Source organism: Tauraco erythrolophus, chromosome 1 (genome assembly GCF_009769465.1).
Source record: "Tauraco erythrolophus isolate bTauEry1 chromosome 1, bTauEry1.pri, whole genome shotgun sequence".
NCBI classification, from domain to species: Eukaryota; Metazoa; Chordata; class Aves; order Musophagiformes; family Musophagidae; genus Tauraco; species Tauraco erythrolophus.
In genome coordinates this window covers 16,103,156-16,128,640 of record NC_141465.1, presented here as the reverse complement: position 1 = coordinate 16,128,640, position 25,485 = coordinate 16,103,156, and the positions used below count along the sequence as shown (strand labels likewise).

Here is a 25,485-nt window from a genome sequence, read left to right as displayed (position 1 = left end):
ATATATCCTTGTTCTCTTTTTGAATTCTGAATTAATGTTGTTGGCTCTGTTTAGCAATGCCTAATGCTTATGCTGCAAGCATTATGCAAACAAATAGGAGTAACGAAGCTACATTAGGACCTTAGCTCCCCTTCATGGCATGGTTGAGAAAGGAACAAGACTCTTGTAGCTGTACACAGCTGGATGTCTGAGTTTTATAAAATGGGGTGACCTGGTCCTACAGTGTATAGCCCTTTCGTACACTGGCAGAACCACCTATGCATGTAAAATAAGTGTTTGCAATGCAGCAGGTTATTGGATTTGCATGGGGTGAGTTTCAGACCACCAGCCACAGCACTGGGGAGTACAGGCTACTCCAGAGGCAGCATTATTTGCCGTAGGGATTTCTGAACTTTATGTACTGACAGATCGCATACATGCAGACGGGGTTGGCAATGCACATACCGACGTGATATCGAGAGGTAAATTGTATGTCAATATGAAAATCCTTCCACTTGCCTTTCTGGTTACTTTATCTCCCTGGGATTTACTTCAGCGTTCAAATATCTGGGCTGCCAAAATGGGTACCATCAGAAAAAATACCATCAGATTACCAGAGGAAAAATTTCCTCCAAGCCTGTGCCTCCTAACAATCAATATGCCCCCCAGACTGCTCCTGTTACAGACTCAGGGTGGGTGAAATTCAACCCCATGTGCACGAAATTTTATTCACAAAGCTGTCCAAACTCATGTATCTTAAGCAGTCTGTCTAAAGTAGCTTCATAAAACATAGATGCTCGTTACAGTGTGGGGTATAGCTTAGCTGATACTTGTCATTGAAGAGGCAATCTTTAGCAGCCCTGAAATGCAGATATCATAATCTTTACATTTAACTGTACGTGTTGCAAATGATGAATTTCTGAAATGTATTTTGTTTTTAAGGCTAAGGGAAACCTTCTCTACTTTTATGAGACATACAGCACTCACTTGACACAACAATAGAGAGCTGATGAAGTTTTTCCTGAAATAAATTATTCGGGAAAAAAACAAAAGCAACCACAATTTTCCAGACATTGTGTTTTCTCTGACACATTCTATTTTACCATATCTTTGGAAAAGAAGTTATAGTGCATTTTGTTTCCTCTCTTGTTCAAAGGAAGCCTTTCAGTATGAAGAGCAATGCCAGCTGGTACTGGGATAATCATAATTTCTCATTAATACCAGCACATTTTAAAAATAAACTGCAGATATTATCTCATTAGTATCCCTTGTAAGACAAGTATTATTTTTAGAGTCTAAGAAGCAAGAGTAAAGATGTAATAAGTGTCTAATGCTGCAATGGGAATCAAGTCTCAAAGGAAGAATTAGAGCTTTTTAGTTCCTTATTTATTTGTTTGCTTATTTATTTATTTTATCTCCTGCTTTGCTGCTTGTATAGCACCTATCTCTGAACAGAGGAATTAGATATCTATATACCTAAAAGGGAAGAAGTACATTTTTCTTGGTAATATAAAATTATATATGGTATAATATGTAAAGATTATATACGTTAACATCTTTTAAATGCCTTTTTCCTTGCCAGTTTAAGGTTGAAGAAGCACCACATTAATCGTGAAATGGTCTAAATGTCCGTATCTACGAGAAGGATATAGCAACAGCTGTAGCAATCGGCGTAACTCTTTCCACATTGGCAAATCAATGTCCCATCTATTTCAACCCAAAAGAATATGAATTTTAGCTTAGTTGCTATACGTATGAAGCCCTGAGTCCGCTAACAAAAAAGGCTGATTACTGCTCTCTAGTTCTGGTTTTGTGATGAACACTGATTGCTATCAAAAGGAAGAAAACCTGCAAATATGCTGTGCTGCCATCAAACGCTGAGAAAGAGGCTGTAGGTTTCTTTTCAGCGATGAGCATGGTCAAAACTCATTAGAAAGTCTTGTGGATCAGCATTAAGGTGACTAAAATGGGCAGGGAGTATTTTTACAAGCAACACTTTCTGGCAGGTGAGAATATAAACTATAAGGGAAAGGGAATATTTTTTACAGTTAACATAGCTAATTATTTCTATGCTTTTTAGTGCATAGGCTTTTATTTTTATAAAGGGGACCATTCTTTTTATATGTTTTTGTACACAGATGATATTAAACACTGGAGCCTGTTAAATACATTTTATCATTTTTGTTTGGTGTTAGAAATAGCTGTCAAGGTTGAAGACAGAGTTCATATTAAATATTATTTATGATACCAAAATTATATAAAAAATATGTATGGACTTCTACGTAAACTTATGTGTTTTTAGTTTCAAAATAATTTGAAAATGACAAAAATGGCACCTGAAAATTAAGCTGTAATATATCTGATAGTTTCATTATTAACAGTAATGTAGATTTTTGCTTTCGAAAGATAACTGACAGATTTTTTAATGCGACTGAGACAGAAGAAAGTCCAGAGGGATGTTGTCCCTGTGTCCTGCTGACATCTGAAAAATTTACCAGGAGGGAGAGGCAGCTGCTCGTGCCTCATGGTACAGAGCCAATCCCAGGTGCCTGCCAAGTGTTTTGATATCTATGGGTTGAAAGAACTATATCAGGGTAAGTTATTTTTACTATTACAAGAAACTTTCGTAAGTGTAAGGACTTTTATTCTGCTTGCTACACTAGTTTTTTTGCATATTGATTACAATCTGTTAAATATTCTTTTTTTTTTTTATTTGAATACTGTAGTTCTGCAACATGCACTAAGTTATACAGTGGCCTCTAACAGGTGTCCCAGTAGACTTCACTCACAGCTGTTCTACAAACCAAATGCACGGAATATAAATCTTCCTTTCCTCACATGAGCATTAGCAAGCCAGGCTCTTAGCACAATCTGTTCATCAGTACACTAGTTTCCTTGGAAAGTTCAATATCTTAGCTAATGTTTATTAATTAAGCAATAAGACATGACAGACTGTGCAGCAGCCCTAATTAATGGACACCTCTGGTGCCTGCCACACATCTAAGAAGTGCATTAATCAGCACCAACACAGGTCTGAAGTGACTTACCACAATAATAAAATGGTTATTTACTTAAACAAGAACATTTCTCAAAGTTAATATATTTTTAAACCTCTACATTATACCGTGTACAGTATTAAAAAATGTATGAGAGGCATTTTCAAACTTGGTTCCCTAAGGTTCAGCTTCCAAATCCTGCTTAGGAACATAAATAGAGAACAGTGGATTTGCAGAGATGTGGAGTGTCTCTGATGGGTACTTTTGAATGGCTATAGTCTCTGAAAATCAGACTGGGTTTATTTAGGTGGCAGATACCAGTTTAACACTTCTCTTCACATCAGCTCGGACTCTGTGCTACATCTGCAGGCTCCTCATGATTTGATTGTTGTGACTGGGCGGTTGGACAAGAGACCCTTGGTAGACTTAGTTCAGATCCACTGTTCATCTGAGTGAAGATGTGTTCACATGGCAAACAGGCAGCGCGTGGGTCAGCGCTGAACTCACCTCCTCTGGCATTGCCCTCCCTTTGGGCAGGGGTGGGCATAGCATTGGCTTCTATGTTATCCATGTGAGAAATGAACATTTAGCTGGCAGCTGCTCAAAACATCACTTACTTGGCCATTGTCTAAAAAAGCGAATTAATTTCACCAAGTTGTTTAATTAGAAAAGCAGTTTGTAAGATGGAATGTGAAAAAAATAGACCCGTCTCTGTGGAGTTTGTACTTAGAAAACTTTTGGTACTTTACAAAACCCCAGCAATTCAATAAATATTTTATTGCTAACTAAAGAAGAGTTTTATTCTGATCAAAACACAGTAAGTGTTGTAATGCTAAGGTTGCCAGATATTTTGTTGTAGCAGAACCTCTGACTAAACTTGTACAAGACCTTATCACAGTTGTTTGCATAATGTGTCTTTTATGAACCTGTTCAGTGCCTGCCCCTCTCTGTTACTTTCCCTACCATATGTACAGTATCACTGACCTTTGGGAAAGTCCTATTATTTCTGCAAAATAAGCTCATGTGAATGCAGGGCAATTCATCATACTAAAACATACATCCCAATATCCAGCAAAGTAAGCTTCACAATATGCCTAATAACTTGAAACTTCCCAATGGCATTTAGAGTCACTAAATGTATTTAGAAGGTCACAGGTACTCACTGTCAACATTTCGACACTGAGAGCCTGTGGGTAGGGCTCCAGAGAAAAGGAGTCCTTTGTGCTGTGTGTTGCTGAACTACAGGGAAAGCCTCCAGGAGTCGGCATCATTAGCATAAGCAGCATCCATAGGGCCCACATCATTATCCTGTATTAACAGATACTTCTGTTGGGATGCAGGAGTAATTAAATGTTGCTATCCTCATGCTGTAGCAGAATATTTAATATATTCTAAATGGAAGGGTTGCTTTACGAATTCTCACTGCTGGCATGGCCTTGAATAGATACATTGTAGGTGGCAATAGAGGGGAAGAGGACAGGCTGAAGCCAGCCTCCAAGAAAGGAAGAGCAGCTGGAATGAAGGTCTGTGTTGCACACTACTCTCACCTAGTGACTTGGGCTCTACGTGAGGGTCCTACCAGTCATTCAAACCCTCTTCTCAGGAGACGAATAGTGGGGCTGAACAGACTTGATAGAAAGCTTCTCTCTCCCCCCATTCCCAGTTAGTGGTAACAGAAGTGGAAGAGTCAAGAGCTGGGTGGGTAACGGAGCTGGAGTGAGGAGAAGGATTATGATTACAGGAGAAATGAAAGAGATGATGGTAGTTGGATTCCTCAGAGAGAGTTAACCCAAGACCTGATGAAATCACTCTCAACTGGAATAGAGACCAAAATTCCCCATGTTGCAGCAGAAGATTGCAAGACAGTGGGACACAATGATACAGCAAAAAAGGATTCTCTTCCCCCCCCACCTCCTCGAGCTGCAGTCACTACCAGCTGCCCATCACCTGCAGCTAGATAAGCAGAGTGGGAAGATGAGGGGCAGAGGCAGAGTTATGGAGCAGTGACATTGCAGTTGGAAGCATTGGCACTGCACAGAAACCAAGCACCATGGTAGGGCTGACTTTGTTCAGAAGTGTCTCTGGCTTCAGGGGCTTCTTTAATCTCATACAAAAAACAGCCATGAATGAGGTGCTGCAGAGGGAAGGGAGAAACGAACACCAGTATGGTGAGGAAAGCCAGGCAAAAGACTCTTGCCCATGATACGCTCAGAGGATGTGCCAGTGGCAACAGCAGAAAGGACTGTGAGAGCCATTGCTGCATTTATGATTAGCACAGCTCCTCAACCAGGCAGTACTAATGGGAACAGAAGGGAAAAAGTAACTGGGCAGTGAGCCTTGCTTGCAAAGGCACATGTGGACACCCCACTTACTACTCAAAAAGCGTTGAGTGGCCAAGAGGCAAAGGGCATAAACTGAAACCCATGAAATTCCATCAAATGTAAGAAAACACTTTCCTATTGTTTTGGTGACGCCATAGGTTGCCCAGAGAGGTGCAGAGTCTCCATCCTTGGAGGCAGTCAAAACCCGAATGGAGTCATCCCTGAGCAAAATGCTTTAGCTGACCCTGCCTGAGCAGGGGGACTGGGGTAGACAATCTCGAAAGGTCCCTCAACCTCAGCTGCTGTGTGATTCTGTGATTTTCTAGTACCTTTTTCCCAGTTTCTTGTTCTGTTTAATCTCCCATTAAAAGAAGGCTCACAGTGAAAGTAGCAATTGCTTCTAGTAGTTTGGAACGGTAAAAAATTTGAGGCTATTTGTGTGTTTTGATACAACAGTTCATTCCATGCAATGCAGAGTAATCAGGTTTTGCAACAGCATACTAGTGATGAACAGGCTGATACTGCCATGGCTGTGTTCAGCTTTGCTTCTGAACAGATTAGCTCAAGAACCTCACCTTCTGCTATTGCAAGGCTGAAGTGATATCCCAACTCCTTAGCAGTCAGCTCCTAACCACCATGTCTTACAATGGGGCTTTTTAAGGAAAACAATGGCAGTTTGCCTTAAATTGTGTTTGCAAGCTATGGTAGTTCAGGAGCTGATAAGTGGCTCTCAGTTCAGCCAAGGAAATAGCCGGAGTACCTGTACTGTTAGTCAGAGTCTGCCTGTTCATTCTCTTTTATTAACTTTGAACCCATTGGCCCACTTGAATCAAATGAAATAATTTGTGTAAGAATCAGCAGCTGGCAGAGGTATAAAGTTGGTTGTAGGAAATAGAGACTTAAATATATGAGAAATCTGTACACAAATGATTTCACATGGTGCCCCAGGGAAAAAAGTAGCTATAATTCAGTTGTCTAAGCATGAGTATCTAATTTTAAACTCCCCAAGGTATCCTGCTTGGCCTTCAGTTGTTGCTCCAGAAAAACTCAGGTCTCCTGCATGTCCTGCCTCAGCAACATGTGGAGTTACTCTAGAGCACCTCAAATGCCAACAGATTGCTAGCTGTGGGAAACAGAATTGAGCCTACTGGGCTTATCTGCTTATTTCACAGTAGCTCCACAATGTGTTTGTAGTTCAGGTAGTAAGTACCAAAGTAATGTCTCCACTGAAGAAAACCTCTTAGCTCAGTGGTTGCTTGTTCTCTTCAGATGGGCAACCAGCCACCACTGTCTGGTCAATCAACAGAAGCTAGCTCAAAACCAGGCACAGCATGTATCCTCCCATGCTGGTGCTAATTAAGGAGCACAGCAGGGAGCTGGGCTGCTGGCAGGCAGATGTGTGGAGGGGGGATGGAGGCTGTAGGCATTGTCAGGGAAGAATGATGGACAGGAGAGGTAGTCTAATTCCAAAGGGTAAACTCACAAGAGAAATGCTGGAGAGAAGTAGGATTATAGTACTGGTGAGGCTGTAAAGTACAATCTAAAGGAAATAAGGCTTTATTACGTCTGCTAGTCTTTTCTCGGTTGGGTGGTTTTGGTTGTTTTTTTTTTCTTTTCTTCCTGAAACACTCTGAAATGATGTTTGTTTAATGAAAATCTCTCTCAGATCCTTATCCCCAAATGACTGATCAGCCTCAAAAGCAACCAGACTTGTACAGCTGAATAACTTAGCAACGATATAAAACCAGCCATCTGGGAAAAATCTTGTCAACTCTTCAGAACCAATGCAGAGGTCTTCTGGGCGCATACATGAGAGAGGTTAAGATGGGTTGGCTGATATTTTCTATTTTGACATAGAGATTGATGGCTGGTGTGAAGACTGAGTCTACCAGTTTGAGCTGTCATGGGGATCCATCTAACAAGAGAATCAGTAAAATTTAAATTGTGGTGGAGAAAAAAGCATTCCCACTTTCCCATGCTTCATTTTCTAGGACAAGCCTTTAATTTTACTAGAAGCAAATGTTTTTTTTTTTAATTGGGAAGGCTTATTTGGCCACAACTTTTGAAAAAAAAAAAGTCAGAGAAAACATAACTTTGTTATGAGGTAGGACTATTGTCCTGCATGGTGGTTAACCCTATATGTAGTTATAAGGACACAAAATTTAATTCTTAGAAAGGAGAATTAGCAAATACATTTCTCATGGCAGCTTAATTATTTTAGAATTTAACCTTGTATGCCTGTTGAAGAGTACTGTCAGGCTGTACTGGAGATAATGGGTACACTTTATCATCAGAATAGTTCCAGTATTCCCTCAAGTTTTGCTTTATAGCTTGACTGAGAACTGCATCAACTGCATGTCTGATGCAGATTCCCAGAGATTTGGGTGAAAGCCAGACAGAAACTATCAAACTGGCTATGACTCTTTGTAATACATCTTTAATCCATAAAAGGAAGCTAGTCAAAGTTTTAGTAACAGAGGGCCAGGTCTTCGGTTTCATAAATTAACTATCTCATTGAAGTTGATAGAGTTATGCTGACTTAAATAAGTTGAGGTTCCAGCCTAGAAAGTGAATGAGAACGCAAGGCAGGGCAGGGAGTGACAATCATTTTCAAGGAACATTTCAACAGCTCCCATATTAGTCCTTGGCAGTACTTACATCCTGGTTGGACATCTCCCAGTATGGTCTCTCACCATAGGACATCACCTCCCACATTACGATCCCATAGCTCCACGCATCGCTTGCTGAAGAGAACTTCCGGTAAGCTATAGCTTCAGGAGCAGTCCACCTTATGGGGATTTTTCCACCCTGGAAAATACATTGACAACTTATCAATATGACCAGAATACAGAACAGCAAATGTTTAAAAGAAAATGAAACAAAAGATATCCTGGATGCTGAGATTCTACATTCTGCCTTCTGTCAATTTGCCTTGTCAATTTGCTGTAAGTGGAAAGGAAGAGATATATCTTTTTCAGAATTTGATAAAAATTTGGTTTCGTTTGTATTGTAATTCACCAAAATCAGCACTTTGTGAAAAAAAAATCTCAGTTCAAAGAACAGAAAGAATTTTAGATGATTCGTGTTTGATCAGAGTCATATAATTATTCAGAACATGCCTTTTGATTGAAAACATCCCAAGCCTGAAGTTCCTAGTACATTGACATTTAATCTTTTTTTCCTTAAACAAATACAAAAATCTATTGCAAAATGGAGCACTGAAGCACTTAATAATACATAATCTGAAAGGAAACTATACTGTATTCTTTTTTCTGGATAATCTCTTTAAATTTCTGTTGTGCCTTTAAATATCTAGTTGATAGCAAAACAAATATGTTTCTAATAGGCATTTCCTTAGAATATTGAATAGTTTTGTTCCGCAGCTTTCAACTTAAAATCCAAGTGCTACAACAAAAAAAAAAAATCCGTAATAATTCAATAAACAACCTGACTGACTCTTTACAAGACCACAGTATGCAGAATTTTTCTCTGACATTAGTAGTTTAAAACTGTTGAATCTCTTCTCCCATAAATAGTTTATATATGAAAACTACTTTTCCATTTCAGAACAAAGTATTTCTTCTCCAGATGCATTTATCGTTTCAAAAGTATACATTTTTCTTTTCAAAAGCATACATTTATTATTATTCTCCATTTAACTCTCTAATAGGTAGAGGGAGTGAGCAGTATGCTAAAGGTGCCACTAGATGGTAGGAGGAGGCAGTCAGTAGAGCTGAGCTCGCTTAGCAGTAGTTGCTTACAACAAGCAGTAATAGATTCTGCTCAACGTTATAATTGTATTTCTGACGGAAACAAAGAAGAAATGAACTAGAACATCCATTTGGCAACTGAAGAGAAGCCACAGTTAAAAACAAGTATTTAAATCTCTGTTAATTTGCTTTGAATATATAAAAAATGTCTGCGAGTTGTTGAGGCTTGACTTCAACTGACTGAGAAGGATGCTCGTTCTACCAAAAAAAGTGTTCAAAAGCAAGCTGTGTGTCTGTGGTGATGTGCCAGCACGCTAACTTCTCATCACTGAGTCTCACCTGCTGATGAAAAACTGTATCGGTTAACATTTATGTTGTCTGATAGTTGTGATAATAGCCAAGATGTCCTTTGTATGATGTGACCCTCAATGCCCTTCCTCACCAGCAGCCTATCAGTCCTGGCTGAGAAATGATGTAGAAGGTGACACACTTGTTCCAACACAAGAGTTCACTGTCTGAACCTGTCTTACCAAGAAATCCCCTTGATGCCTTTTGCTTTATGCCCACTCAAGATACTTTCTGGAGTCCCATACTGGCATTCGAGAGAGGATGCGTCCTGGTTTTAGCTGGGACAGAGTTAGCTCTTCTTTTTAGCAGCTAGAAGAGCTCCGTGTTTTGGTTTTACTCAGAGGCTCACTCTGAGAAGAACGCTGATAGCAAGCTGATGTTTGTAGTTGGCACTGAGGTCTCAAGGACTTTTCAGCTGCCGTGTTCTTGCCAGTGTACGGGAGCACAACAGGATAAGGGGGGAGTATAGCCGGGACAAGGGGTCCACGACTCTCCTTACGATTTGTACTTAGATTTAAGATTGAGGGCCAAACTGGCCAATTAGTATTCCATATCATGCAGCGTCATGCCCAGTATAAGAGTGAGGGTCAGCCGGAAAGAAGGGCTTTTGCCCTTCTGGGACTCTCACTTTTGGGCTCTCAGAGTGTTTTCTCTCTCTCTCGCTCTCTGTCTCGGGGCCTCCTGTTCGTCCGGGATCGCGGTATCGAGTTTAATGCGTTTCAGGATTGCAGCTTTGGAACGAGACAGGCCTCGGTCAAGGGATGGTGAGCAATTACACCATACATCACTTGATTGTGTATGTTTATCCTTGTACATATCCGTACATATATATTGGTAGCAGTAGTAGTAAATTGTTCTTATCTCAACCCTCGGGTCTCTTTTCTTTTTCCTCTTTGATTCTCTCCCTCATCCCTGGGGGTGGGGGAGGGTGAGGGAGGGACTGTGTAGGGTTTAGTTGCCAGAGCGGCCTAACCCACGACAATGCAAAAGAAAATTTCCCTATTTTCTTTCCTTATCACAGCTCGCAGGAGATGACAGGAAAAAAAGTCTACCAGTTCAGATATTTGTGTTACTGTAAGACTTTGTTTATCAAGATGAACTGAAGAATCAACAAATTTACTATAAGTCTACATTACTGATTTGGAAAGTTTTGTTAATCATTTATTATGTTTTGAATTTTAATGAAAAGTCTTATGTTAATAATTAAATACCTACTTTTAGGGAAAAGACAAATCTATACATGCGAAGAAAAGGCATTTGGATATTTACAGATTTTACTTTCAACATATATATGTTTAACATTTATAACATCATATGGATAATGTAATAGGAAATTATTTTTAAAGTGTTCTCTTTTCATAAATATGATTATGTATTCTCAAATGTTTTATACTCAAAAAAGAGGTCACATCTCGAGCAGCATTTGCAGCTACATTTGTGACTATTGGAAAAATATAAATGAGTTTTAAAGAATCTGATTAGACTCTACAACTAGTTCCATGGTACAGCTTTACTGGCTGATCCTTTTTGGACTGAAACAGTAGTGGCTCATGGAGTGTGAAAATGAGAATGGAGAACAGTCTTAACAAAATTTGAGGCAGTTCACGTTCAAGGGCATGAGATATGTTCAGTGTTGTAATGTAAAACGAAATTCTTTTCTGCTAACTCTAATGACAAAGGTGAAGCAAAACCTCTAAAATTTTTACAATGGATTCATCTTATGTATGAAGATGTTATATTCATAAAATGTAAATTTCAATACTTAATTATGTTTGTAGAGTATCTTTTTATGCAAAAAGTTTTTATTATTTGAAAGCCATTTGAAAGGCAGAGATTTCAATATGACTACCTTAAGAGACGGTATATGACTGAACAGTAGTAATAGCTGCTCATGCATAATAAGAACACATAAGGTTTAGAGTAGCTGAAAATATATTTCCTGTTTCTGATTAGAGTAATAAACAGTGTTACTGATTTTGGACATGCCTTTTTACATTTTGATCTAACTAGAAAAATAATAAACACAATACTTACTGTTTACATAATGCCTCACCTTCAAATTAAGATAATTTATAAATAATCTACATTTTACTACTGTAGCAATGAAATCTGTCACAACTCCCCGTATCAGAAAGCCCTTAGGCAAGCCCATTCTGCTTTTAGGTTATTCTCTCTCTTTTGGGAGGCGGGGAGAAGGGGCAGAATAGGTGTAAGGAACCAAATTGTATTTCTGCCTCATCTCATACATTAATAATGATATCAGTGATAGGCTAATTTTATTTTCACATAGTAATTATGTGAACGTAACACAAAGAACACTAACACTGCTATTCAAGTAATTAGAATTCAGCCTTTTTTCCGTATGCTGCCAGCTGAATAGTGTCTATCTCCTGATTTTTTTCTTGATTGTAATTTTATAAGCAATTTTACTATGCAGTGTCAAAAGTCCCCTTGGAATTACAATATTAGGCTCACATTGCTTAGCTTGTAGAACTGCTTAGAGATCAGCCCTTGAAATGAAATTTACCCCCTCGCCCACCCACACCTACACACACGCTCACTTTCCCTACAGCGTTGGCAACAGCACAGTTTGCCACACGTTTAAAGACAGAATTGGAAGTACATGTTGCAGAATGCCTCATTCTTTACCTCAAGCTATGCATGAGAGAGAGACAGTCTTCCCAAAATGTCATCTCTTCTTTGAGCTTACAACAAAAAGAGCTTGTGATCTGTTATTTGAAAAGACCCCGGCAAAGAAAGGCAAATGACACTGACATTACATATTGTCCAATGGGCCACAAAGTCTATTCCTTACTCTGTGTTTTTGCCATCTCTCATTTGATTTTTTTTTTTTTAACGTTAGACATCTTTTTTAAAAATGAGACACATTAACAGTTTCTTTAATCAAATATTTAAACGTCTTTTAAAACTCCAGCAGAACATACGTAACTAGCAGCTACGGCCCGTTACTCCACCAAGATGAAGGTTGAGATATCATCAGCAACCTCAAATGCTTGATGTGAAAAATGACAAGAGAGGGCACAGAAGCAAAGAAGGAAGCCTGTTAGATACCCAGAACTTTTGGCATGCCTTGCTAGCTAATTAAGGTGAGGAGCGATACCACTGAGAACCTTAGATAAAAAACTGAAGGCAAGATGTATAAGCTGCTGCGGATGTGCAAAGATAGTGATACATGTAAGCAGCCAGAAGAAAACACAGGTGATCAGACTCATGATGTCCTAGAACATGCAGTGATGTGAAACAACGCCTGTTCCTGTTGAAAAGCCTGTTCTGTATTTTCATTGAATGACAGCACTGCAGAGGGACTGTCACAGAGCTGGCGCAGTTTTACTAAATGCTGAGGTGCAAACCCGTCAGTTCCAGATGCACGACATCTAGAACTGTCTATTTCTAGGGAACGGGTACTGAACTATGTGCACCATTCGTCTCATCTGGCACAGTATTTCCTATGCATCTGTCAGTTATATTCCTTTATGTATGGCGTTACTGACTTGTGCAATAATTTCCATGACACAAGTGTAGTATTCTCTTTTTTCTCCACTCCAAATGACAGAAATGTGGGAAAAAAAAAGAATTTCAGACTGAAGAGAGACAAAAGTAATGAGAGAGATTAGTTTTAAATATTGGGCATAATTCATCATTCTGTACAAAAGCCTTATGCCACTTTACTGAAGCGATGCTTTTATTTGAGCATATGAATAAAATTTTTCATGTGCAAAGTCACAAATAGTCAGAATTTAGCATATATAATAATATCATAATTTAGAGCTATTCAGTGTTACCAACAGTCTTCTCTAGTGTCTATTGGAATATCAGAGAAACTACATGGCAAGATAACAGAACTGCTCTGAAAATGCATTTCAGAGTTTGCTCTCATTATGCCCAATTCCAGACAGTTCTACTAGTCTTTCATTTCCCTCAGAACTGAAATGAATAAAACCCCCTGATTTTCAAAAAGACTGGGTTTGCTTTTAATCTCTGGGAAAATACTAATTTTCTTTCAAATATACTGATTAAAAATGCCAAAGTCGAATATGTGGAATTTGATTTTTTTCCCCCTAAGATAGCTATCCAATTTTTCCGAACAACTTATTTATGATTTGGAGAATACGTCAATTTTAGTGAATATTAACCCCTATGGTACACATCTATTTATGTCTTCAAAAAGGGAGAGAACTGTTGAAGGATGGAAAGAATCAGTGCTTAAGATATTGGCAGAACTAAACCAGCCAAGATGAAATGTCTGTCCACAGACTATCAGAAACACTTTATGTTAACTAGCATTAAGATTAGAGGTATAGCAGGATGCTTCTCCAAAATACTCCACTCAACCTGTCATTTTGTCTTTGTAAAGGTCATCAGTAAGATGAATTGAGTAGTGATATACATAGACACAAAACCTCCTGAAAGACAGGTATATCCTACCCTATCATCTTTTAGTTCAAAAATTAAAGAATTAAATAAATTACTTTGCTAAAAACTGAAGAATTATGAAATCAGGAACGCTCTCTAAAACAGCTGGGATTCTCATTAGTAGTAGTAGTAGCATATCCTTTGAAACAAAACACTTCAACATGCAGTCCCTTGCCTGTTCTGAGGCATTGATCTTCACTTGGGATGAAAGATAATAAGAAGTCTGATAAAAATGCATAGCTTTGACCCTCAAAATCCATGTAAGTGAAATGGTAGTGAATATTTCTGACCACTTACATCTGTCCTGCATTCGTGTTTTCTTGACAGTGTAATTTAAAGAACTTTATACAATGACAATGATACAGCAAACTACCAAACAGAAGTTGTTGATGCCACTGTCTCTTGTTTGTGTAACTAAGTGGACTACAGACATCATTTCTTGTTAGCCATGATGCCTTCATCTACAAGGTGCTCACTGAAAGACCCAAGACTTTTACCCATTTATTATTAAGAAAGTATATTTATTTAGTTTTTAAACTAACAAAGTAGTTCATTCCAAAGATGGAGCAAAAGGGATCACTGGTTAAAAATGGGCAGAGCTGAAAGCTCAGTGTGCTTTTTTCGGAGGAGGAAAGGGGGAGAAAGTCAAAAGGAAGAAGGGAAAGATAGAAAAGAGCAAAAAGAGATTTAACTTTTGGAAGATAACTGCTTTACACACCAGTGCAGACAGCTAGGGCTGAAAGAGAGCAGCAAGGGCAGGGCTGGTCCCTAAGGGTAGGTAGGGGAGCTGGTAGCAGCTGCCACACAGGCTGAGCGATGCCCTCGCGGACAGGGTGCACCCCACGGTGCCTGGGGATGAGCAGGGCAGGGTGGTGATGGCAACAAGTGCTATCGACAGTCCTGTGAGCATCAGAAGAAGGCAAGGTAGCAAGCAAAGGCCAAGATGAGCCCAGTGAACCCAAACAACTTCAATCCAACAGGGCTGGGGCTGGCCAGCTGCATTGTCTCTGGAGCACGAACTGATGGCCCCAGGCTGAGCTGAAATAGGGTCCTGAGGTCCTGTGGGCAGTGGTGGGGAGAAGTCCCAAGGGAGGCCAGGCGGGCCAGTAAGGACTGAGGGTTGTCCTCAGAGCCAGGTAGGAACTAGACTATTGTACAATGACAGACAAACACAAGTATTCTGCAAAATCTGTTTGAGACTGGTCTTTTGAAAGGTAACGGTGAGACTGGTGGGGTGAAGCAGTCTCGTAACAGTTTAGAGTGGGACTTTGTATTACCTTAAGATTAAGAATGCATCAGTGTCTTTTACAGTATTGGGTGCTTGGCCCTCAATAACAGAGAAACTCTTTCCTGTTCTGAAATTAAATATCAGAACCATGCATCTCTACCAAATCCAGTTTAGAAACTATAGCACTGCTTGACAGTATTGATAGGAAAAAAAGTCATTTTTCTTGAAACTAATATTTCTGGCAAGATATATCTCTTTTCAAGAGCATCAATTTCAAGCTATCTGCCAGCTGTGTCAGCACAGCTCACATTACAGCTGTAACCAATTTCTTGAAAGTTACTCCTACAGAGTCCTTCAATCTGCACATCCAGAGCCTATCCACTTTGCTTACACAAGTAGTCCTACTGAAGTCAATGGAAAAGGTGAAAGGGGTTTGTTCCAAGATGCTTATTTGAAGGATGCCTTACGTTGCACAACTGTAACAAAGGAATTTGCTACAAGGCCCATTCTTACAGCAGAACTGAGTTACTGAATACAAATATTTCTCTAAAACCAAGTAATTTAAATTGAAAAAAAAGATGTTACTAGGCACTATGCTTTCTTAAAAGCATCAGCAAAGGCTTTTCTCTGAAATGATACCCCTTGACTTGCCCAGGGCTTCATGAACTATTTATTATTGGATCAAAAGTAAACTGTCACCATGCGCTGCTTGAACACTTCATGTCATTAACTATCATTAAGGATTTCACAGCTGGTGATTTCCACAGGCGTATCTAGTTGACATGCACAGCAAACAGTTCCCGTGTTTCAGTAATCAAGTGGCCTCTCTCGGTGCTGCCATAATGCCCAGATCAGTCATACTTTACTGCCTTGTCCCTGAATCCCTGACGTAATTCCTTCCACACCATGCAATAAGAAGTGGCCAATAAAAACTCAGGAGCATATGGAAACTTGAAAATTGAGGACAAAGTGAAGTGGAATTAAACGCAGAATTAACACCTTATGGGCTATAGTACTGTCTCTAGTATACCTTTTCATATTCCATTCTTTGGGATGCTGTACTAGAGAGAACATAGAACCTAGACGCTGAATTCATACACAGCTTGCTCTAGGGTACACTAGATGTTATTTATCGAAGACTTCTTCAAAACTTTATTATAGAAACAAGTCAGAAATATCACAAAAATCAGGCTTTTCTTTTGACAGTTACAGTGCCAGACACAGATACACAGATGACGGTGATCAGAATTATTGTGAGCCTGAGCTGCTCTGCAACTAGCATTGCTTTGGTTTTCGTCCCAGCTGCATCAGGAAGAGCAGAGGAGAACTAATATCTTAGTAACTGATGAATTAAATGTTCTGTTCACATCTTTGTGAGGTCACTTCTCATTTTATCTTGACAGAGTTTGCTTGTTCTTTAAGTTACAGTCAATTCATGGATAAGTAGCTGGTCAAAAGACAGGAAACAGTCAGAAAGAAAAGGTCAGTTTTTAGAGTGGCATCCCCCAGGGACCAATGCTCATGTCCTGCTGGCAGTATATGTAGAAAGAATCTACAATACAGGCTGGACAGTGAATAGGTAAAATTGTGCTAGCAACCCAAAGGTGTTCATGGTAGTAAAGTTGATGATTGACTTCAAAAATTTGCCAAATAATCTTATGATACTGAGTTGCCAAATGATAACAAATGATAAAATGGCACGAAATCCAATGTCCTAGTGATGCACACAGAATAAAACGCTCCTAACCTTACATAACAGGACTCTGTAGTAAGTTATCACTCAAGACAGATCTTGTGATTATAACAGATAGATGGCTCTGTAACATTATAAACTCCATGCTCAAAAGCAGACTAAAGGGAAATAAATGAAATGAAATTACAGAAATGATCAAGAAAAGAAAAACACATGACATTGTTGAAACCTAGGATATTCCTGCATATTGCTTACTGAGTGCAGTCTTGATCCCGCCCATCCCAAAAGGATACACTGAAACTAACAAACCGGTAGAAAAAGACAAGATGGGTATTCAAAGGCATGGAATACAAGAAAATAAAAAAGGTCTATACAACCCTTAATATAATGGAGCAGATAATAGGTGCAGAGCATAGAACCAAGGTGCATTCAAATGTAAATGGCAAGTAGCAGATTAAAACATCAATAAATTTTTTTTTTTTTTGCAAGGGAGCATTGCTATGGGATGTCGTGGACTTTAAAAATACAAACATCTCCAAAAGTAGCTAAGTAAACTTATAGAAGAAATATTCATGAAAGATATTATATATAAAGACCTACCTCTGATTTAAAGAAGTCTTTGAGCCACAGACCACTGAAAGCTCAATAACCAAAACTGAGAATGCATCATTGCACGTGTACTCCTCGGAATTCACTACTTGCTTGCATTTTGGAGACGTGCTACAGAGCTCAAAAGCATTGAACTGCTGGCAATTTCAAGAAGCATGGATGACAGAAAGCTGGAGACAGGAAAGGCATCAAAGGCTAGATCAGATCACCTGAACACTGTGTCTCCTGTCCCTTTTGGCACTGTCGCTTGCTCTCTAGCTCTCGTTTTAGGAAATGCAGGTCTCCCACCATCTTGTGTCTGCCAGTCTTCTGCAGAGATCTCGGGTTCCCCTGGTATCTCAGAGGGTGCTGGATCTCTACATTTAGGAAGCTGGTCTCTTCCTGATTTCCCACATATTTAACGAAAAAAAAAAACCCATCTAAGCAAAGGAGAGAGATCACAGCACTTCTCCTGATGGGAAGTCAGAAGAGCTCAGTGTACATCTGTTCTTCTGGACCAGCCAGCAGCTAGAAGGCAGGGGCTCGGTGGCTGATCAGACTGCACAATGTAAGGTACAACATGCTGCCACTTGCCCAGCTGACAAACTAGGCAAGAATTTGGGCTACTGGGGAGATAGGTACAGGGATGTGGAAGGGGCTTATGAGGAATTTGATATTGTGTGAGGCCACATGGACATGCGAGGGATCTAAGCTTTACCAGAGAAGTGAAATTGGTGGAGCACAACAAGAAGATAGAGGTGCTAAGAAGGTGCCACGGGGAGACTCTGAGATCAGAAGTCACACTATTAAGGCTGCAGAAGATAGCCTAAGAACTAGAGTATCCGTAGTATGAAAATGCAGCTGATGTATGTAACGGAGCCTTAGGACATAGGGCTTCATTAATTTGCTTCTTGTGAAATAAATTCTTCCCTATCCTCTGACCAAGGAAGGTATCCTGTCACAGCAGAAGTGACAACAAAGCATTATCATACCATAACTGCACAAGCATGGATGAAGCATATCACCTAACAATTATAAAGAAAGGAACATGTGAGAGTAGTTTTCAGTCCAAGTTAGGGCCTGCTTCGCAGCAAAGTTTCTCTGATGTTTCTATTTGGTTTAGTGACATACTGGTATTGTCCATAGATCACTGCAGCGTGGCAGCATGCAAATTGTTGAATAATAGGATAACCATCTGTTTGATGATGATAGTTTTGGCGCAGAACTGTGGTTAAGCCTCCTGCAGATATCCACGTTCAGCGACATCTCTGTCAACTGACTGAATAAAGGGCACTGAACGTTGAGTTAGTTTCTATTCCAGTATCATCACTAGCTTACCAGCACAAAGCATTGACTGGAGCTACTCCAGTCATACTAATGGCATGCCAATTTAATATATAGTGTTGTACTAGTGTAATATTCATTTACAGACACTGAGAATCTGCCTCTGACCTTTACAATAGTGACATTTTCTTAGTATTGCACTTCTTAGACTTTTGTACTTCGTTTCCATATCTTCATGTAGTTTAATTTAGGCTGTTCATGGATTGTGGCACTGGGATACCTTTTGTCCTATAAGTCAGTTGAATTTACTCCTTGTATTCCCCAATGTCATAAAGTTTTGAGTAATACCCTATTAGATTATCTTTTTCTGATGATGTATCATACTAAATCATCATCTGACTGATTGATAATATATGGGAATAACATATTAACATAATTTATCATCCCTGTACCTTGCTCAGGGGATATTTTACTTTATCATATAACGTATTAGTTGTCATTTCCATGATATATTACAGTAAGACATCATCAGAAAGAAACATTTTGATGAAGTAGTACTTAACTGTAGAGACTATTATCCAGGGATAAACAGCCCTCAGGGTACTTTGTTTAACAGAATAGTGTAATACAAAGGTAAGAAGATACATTGCATAATGAGAGATGTGATTATTCTCTGACATCAGACTTGCCATGGGTGCTAGACCAGCTGTGGTTTATCTTGGAATAGTTTATCTAAATTGCTATATTCTCCCTAAGCAGTGGTAACTTAGCATTACCTTCATGAATTCACCAAAAAGCTTCCACAAAGTAATTGAAACTTGTTTTGACCTGTTAAAGTGTCTCCACAGAGTAAAAAAAAAGCCAATGCGGTTATTTCACTAAAAAATCTACCTATTCAGAATAATGAAAAATGAGGATGTTTTTTTTTTTTTTAAATTTAGAAATGTTTATTCTAGCAGAGATAGATTGGCAATGACACATCTTTTTTTTAACCACAAATTCATTGGAGACATCAATTTAAATATTTTTAGCATTCAGGTTTCAGGCAAATTAAGCACATGCATCTTGATAAGTTATGGCAAAGCTGGTTAAACTCCTGCCTTAAGGCACAGACACCACGGCAGTTGTGTTTACATGGCCAGCTTGCATAATATGAGGGTGCAACTTCTGCAGGAAGTCCCTTTTCGTGCTATAAAAAAGCATATGCATTGACTTTTTCTTTTTTTTCAATCAGCTCAGTTACATTTATGTACTGAAAAATGAATATATGCATATATTCATATATATATCTAGGATATGGTAAAGTCAGACAATAGCATTGAGGAAGAGAGAATAAATCAAAAGCATTCAGTGGAACTTAATGACATTTTAGGAAAAAAGCATTTTCTCCTTTGTGTGTAGATAGTTGACAATTTAATTTTGGTTTACGAATTTGTCTCTTGATTTCTGGATTATGACCTTGTATATCTATGGAAATTAAAGCCAACTGGTTTTGATATCAATGAAGTATGAAGTTATGGAATACTAATGCATGGTTTTGATTCCTTATTTTTAAGATCTTCTGTGTAAAGTGCTAAGCTCAAGTCTATCTTCAAAAATAGACATTTATATCACTTCAAGAGCCAGAATCTAATCAAAACACCACCTATTTTCACAGTCACAATGCAGTGGGGTACATTTTATAGCACATTCATCCCTCCATTGCTTGCTTCAGTGTAGACTGGAAAATTTCTGGAGCGGACTGGTGATCATTCTCAGTAATTCCCAACAACTCACAGAGTCCCTTTAGTGAAGAACTGAAAAAACTTGAATCTTGCAAAGCATGAGTATCATACTTACACCTGTTAAAAACAGTGGTATCAAGATGAAAAACTTGTCAGGTAAACTCAGCGTCCAGTGATTTAACATCACCAAAAACAACACTGAAAAGAAGCCACCATCTCTTATCAGCAATTTCCAGAACACTACTTGATTTATTCCAGGTATGAGAGAGCTCACTAATTACAACCTCAAGAATGTGCTCTGGGAAATTGATCTAGAGAGCCACTATCCTTCTTAACAAATTTCCACACCTTCTGGCATACTCTGAAACTTTCCCCATGACTAGGGCATCAATATCTCCACAGTACGTAATCTTACAACTAATGAAAGGCAGGTAGGCTGCACTCTTGGCATAACTCAGCCTAATTTAAAAAACCAAAACAACGCCTTCCATCCCCAATCACTACGATCACCTACAACATCAAAATCAATTAAAAGGAAAAATCAGACATACAAATGCACTATTTTCTCCCTAGGATAAGACATAACATTCAGTAAGGAAGCCCTTCACTGCTTCTTCTGTTTTGTCCTTCTGTGCTGCACCCCACAGGATGAGCACAGGACACTCACCCACCATACGGTCATTCTCTTGGTCATCACATATGTCGAGTTCACGTACTTGAGTGTTCACTGGGCCCTCAAATTTTAGTGCCGTGATTAATGTTTTTCTCTTAACATCCATGCCTCTTGTTTTGGTATGACATGCTACCAGTGATCTTTAATTAGAGACTTCTGCTGTTCTAAAATACAAGTGGGTGCTAGAGATCTTTGGCTTTTAAAGGTATCTACTGCTGCTTCTGTTGATTTATCTTGGCTGAAAAAAAAGCACATCTCCAGTCTCAATCTGTCTGAGGTCATAGCATCCAATCCAACATTTTTACCTCTTGTTCCATAGTTTTAGGCATTATCTTAGTGTCAGCATCTTGCTCACTTCTCCTTTCACCTTCTCTGTTTACAAAGGAGATGCAATTGCAGCTAGCTTTCCAGCAATCCCCATGAGAAAAGATTTCTCTTGCTTTCCTCAAACTCTCTTTATGAAGCTTGTTGTTTTCCACTCCAGGTTCGCTTTGGGATGCTGGAGTGATCATGATCTCATTTGTCTAAATGAAGTTGTTGATGGGCATGCTCTTGGTCTTTTAGCCCTCCCCCCATTTCATCCACAGTTTGGAACTCAAATAAACAAACAAAAAACCAAGAATAGCAGAAAAACTGATCTTCAACTTCTCACAGCTATATAGAATTAATGGAAGCAATGGACTGATCATTTTTTCATGTGTGTTACTTTTTGCAACATACACAATAGTGTGTACATGGACTAAAGCCATGATATTTACTGCACATTTGGTCTTTTTAAAGTGCTTAAAAATCTATCAGTTGTTTAAGATTTTCAGCAATGGGATATGGGGAACTGCTGCTGCATTAAAAATGTCTACCTAAAAGAAGCACGAGGATATTTAAATTATTTTGTTTATTTTGGTGTTTGAGGGTTAGTAAGCTCAGGGTTGAAACCTCCTTCTTTAGGTTAATGAAAATCACAGCAAATGTACCATACAAAAACCTTGAGTCGGAAAAGCAAGCTTGTTTTTTATTGTTCCCCAATTTTCTTCACAATTACATAAAAGCCTATAGAACATTGTTTGAGGTATGCTGACCACTAATGATTTTTCAAAGGCACTGTAACCAAATTAGGAAAGTTGTTTTTCACACTTCACATGTTATAAGTATTCAAAAACAAGAGGTGATTTTGCTGAAATTCGTTAAAAATTAAAATGGTGGAATAACACTGCTTAGCCATTTTGCTCTTCAGAATGCTTTGCAGCTCATAACTACTCTCACGGCAACCCTCTGAAGAAGCTAGTGTCCCCATTTAACAGTAGGAAAAACAGAGATAGAGATTGAGGACTGTCAAATATTGCAACTTTCACTGGCAATAACTGGATTTCTGGATGCTCGCTGGTACTGAAACAGACTGTAATGATTTATGATGGTAAACTGCAAGGTAAAAGAGCAAGAACCTCTGAGATAAAGTTCAGCTTATGCAGTTGTTGATTTCCTGGGCTGTGCTTCATCTCACAGTGGAGAGAGCTTATGATGGATTTTGTACTTAAAAAACCAGAACAACAAATTAATGGTCAACTGCTACAAATGTTTATATGGGACACCTTTCTCCTTTGTAGTCTGTTCACTTAAGTAACAAATCGACATACAGATTTTAATGAATGAAATAATTATAGGAAAAGCAGAACCAATTCTATTTTGGTACAGAAAAATCTGAATTATTCTTACAGTACACACCTCACGAGCAAAGGATAAAATACGCAACATAAGGAAACGTATTATTTTTAACAATTACACCTTGGAGCAATAGAATCATAGAATTGTTTAGGTTGGAAAGGACCTTAAAGATTATCTAGTTTCAATGCCCCTGCCATGGGCAGGGACACTTTCCACTACACCAGGTTGCTCAAAGCCTCATCTAACCTGGCCTTGAACACTTCCAGGGATCAGGGATCCACAACTTCTCTGGGAAGTTCCTGTTCTAGTGCTTCACCACTCTCAGAGTAAAGAATTTCTTCCTAAGAAGAATTTCTTCTAATCTAAATCTCCCCTCTTTCAGTTTAAAGCCATTACCCCTTGTCCTATCACTACATGCCCTTACCAGTCCTAGCATTATAATCCACATACAATTAAGAAATATTGCTGAAGTTATTATACAACAGTAATCTCTATAATCTCCAGACTGTTAAATAATGAATCATATTCACTATCACAATCAAACCTTTTCCTCAGTGCACCACTGTGGTGCATCTCCCAAAGTACAATGGTGTTGATCTCCTATCTCTGATCTTTGTAAACACTGCAAAACCAGCAGAAAGATATTTAACCTCTAAGAATACACAATCTGTTCTATTTTCTATTTTCAGTTTAGATCAAAAAATCAGAAAGCAAGCTAGTAACAACTTCTTTGTTATTCAACTTGCATGCTAACTTTCACAATGAAATTCAGTTTCATATTTTAGGCTTGCATTAGTTTTTTTTTTATTAAATTTCATTCCTCTTATCATTAATTTGATTAAGCATTCATCATTACTAACTAAGCTGCAGGAACAAAATGTTGGCTTTAATGTATTGCTCTGGACTTGTCATCAAGCCAAATTCACAGATGTTCCAATGAACATGCAGCATTTGGTCCGTTTCTAGGATAAACATCATGGTTTACCTCATCTACCTTATCTACAGTGTCATGATCCTGTATAAGTAAGTAGTAAGATCAGTTGAGTCTCCTCACCTACTCTTCTATAGCTCTAAACTTTTGAGGAGCTGACGCAAAGCTGGAAGCAAAATTAGGGAGAGGGGAAAAATCCTGTGGTCTTCATGCCTCATCATGAAAGATTTTCTTGTTTGAGGACTCCTTTGTGGGTTTGCCTGCTGTGACAAGACATACATTCTCTTACAAACAATGAGGTAGGTAGAAATATTTATACTTAAAAGTGGGAAAAACTGTGAAATTACATTTAGTAGCTGTGTAGAAATTACATGATCATGATGGCTCATAGGTGTGTGAATAACCCTCCCAGAATCCTCACGAGGATTATCAACTTCTGTTATGTTACTGAAAGATACTGGCCTATAAAAACTTAATAGGACAGAAAATTGGGATTGGATATTTTGAAGCACTCTGACATAAAGAAAAGAATACATGTGCACACATGAAGAGACTGTTCATGAGCAATAACTGCTGGCTCCATGGACACATTAGCAACACAGCAACTGTAAATAGAAATGTGTGATGCTTATGAAACCCGCAGGAACACTTCACAGCTTTGAGGTGCTGTCCACATGAACGATAAAACCAGTGTTGCACGGCTACCAGGAAGAGCCGTGTGCATATTTACTATGAAAAATAGCCTTTCCCACAGAAAATCTACCAAAATACACATCTCTCCAATAACAGAATAAGATTTTGGGTGGAGATAGGAAGGTTCCTCGTAACTGCTTGTTCCAGGCTTGTCCTCCATGAAAAAATTATGACTCAAATTGGAAAAGCTCACTATGTTTTTAACAAGTACTTTTGGGGGGATCTTTTAAGGTACAAGTTTTTAAAGTTTTCTTACTGTTACAAGAACTAGGAAAAAAAAAAAAAAAGCATCAGTATTTCAGTCCCATGATTATTCCAAGAGTTGATTCTTCACAAACCAGGATAACTTAGAGTAGAATCACATGTGTTGGCAAGTGAGCTGTTAGCAGTTTGTGGAACCCAGCCTGTGTCTGCCGTAATTAAATTTGTACCACAAATTGGAGCGTGCAGCATTGCTATTCCACTTAACAGGATAGACTTCCTGAGTAGAACTTTTAAAGCCTGAGTTAAAATATCTTTTATTTTAATGTCTTCAGTATGTCACATCAATCTTTACTTAGCACCTTGTGTGTTTATTACATTTTTTACTGTGTAAATTACCAAAAAGCATCGGTTCATGTACAGGTGGCCAATACAAATACATTTTACTCTTGGTTATAAACAATTCCATGCAAAAAGTCCAGTACACCACAGACAGAAATCTAAAAAACAAAAACTCAAGACAATGTTGAAAACCCCTAGTATTAGGTTGTATTTGTGGTATGCGGATGGTGTTATGTTGCCCCTGTAACAATTTAAAACTTCTATTTCACATTCTTATGTTTCCATGTTTCAAACTTGAGAGCACTACAGCATTATTCATGTGGAAAGCTAAGTGAAAAAACATGGCAGCAAAAAAGCTTTTTCTTGCTTTTATCTAAACACCTCATTTATCTAAACACAAGAATTTCAACTCCAGTGTAGTATACACAGGACTAGAAACAGCATAGAGAAGATTGCATTGCGATCTGCAACCCTGAGGAGATCATGGGAATCAATCATATAATAGTTTGATTTCAAAACATCTGGTCTAAAGGCAGGCTGAACTAACAGTTCCATGGGCTTTAAAAAAAAAGAAGAAAAGCAGCAAACACATACTTGGCCAACTGTTTTGTAAAGCAGAAAGGCTTGCAGAAGAGCCAGTCAAAGGAAGCTTGTCTAAATGTGCTGTCAAGAATCACACAG

At 38.7% G+C, this 25,485-nt stretch overlaps 1 protein-coding gene across 2 annotated transcripts in view; it reads right to left on the bottom strand.

Annotated features, from left to right (window-relative positions):
- The window catches only part of EPHA6 (EPH receptor A6), a 524,483-nt gene that overhangs the window by 8,040 nt on the left and 490,958 nt on the right, over positions 1-25,485 (bottom strand). For both annotated transcript variants that reach the window (XM_086629497.1, XM_086629571.1), the window contains one exon: positions 7,955-8,104. In XM_086629497.1, coding sequence (XP_086485623.1) covers positions 7,955-8,104 — 150 coding nt within the window. The remainder of the gene's footprint in view (positions 1-7,954; positions 8,105-25,485) is intronic.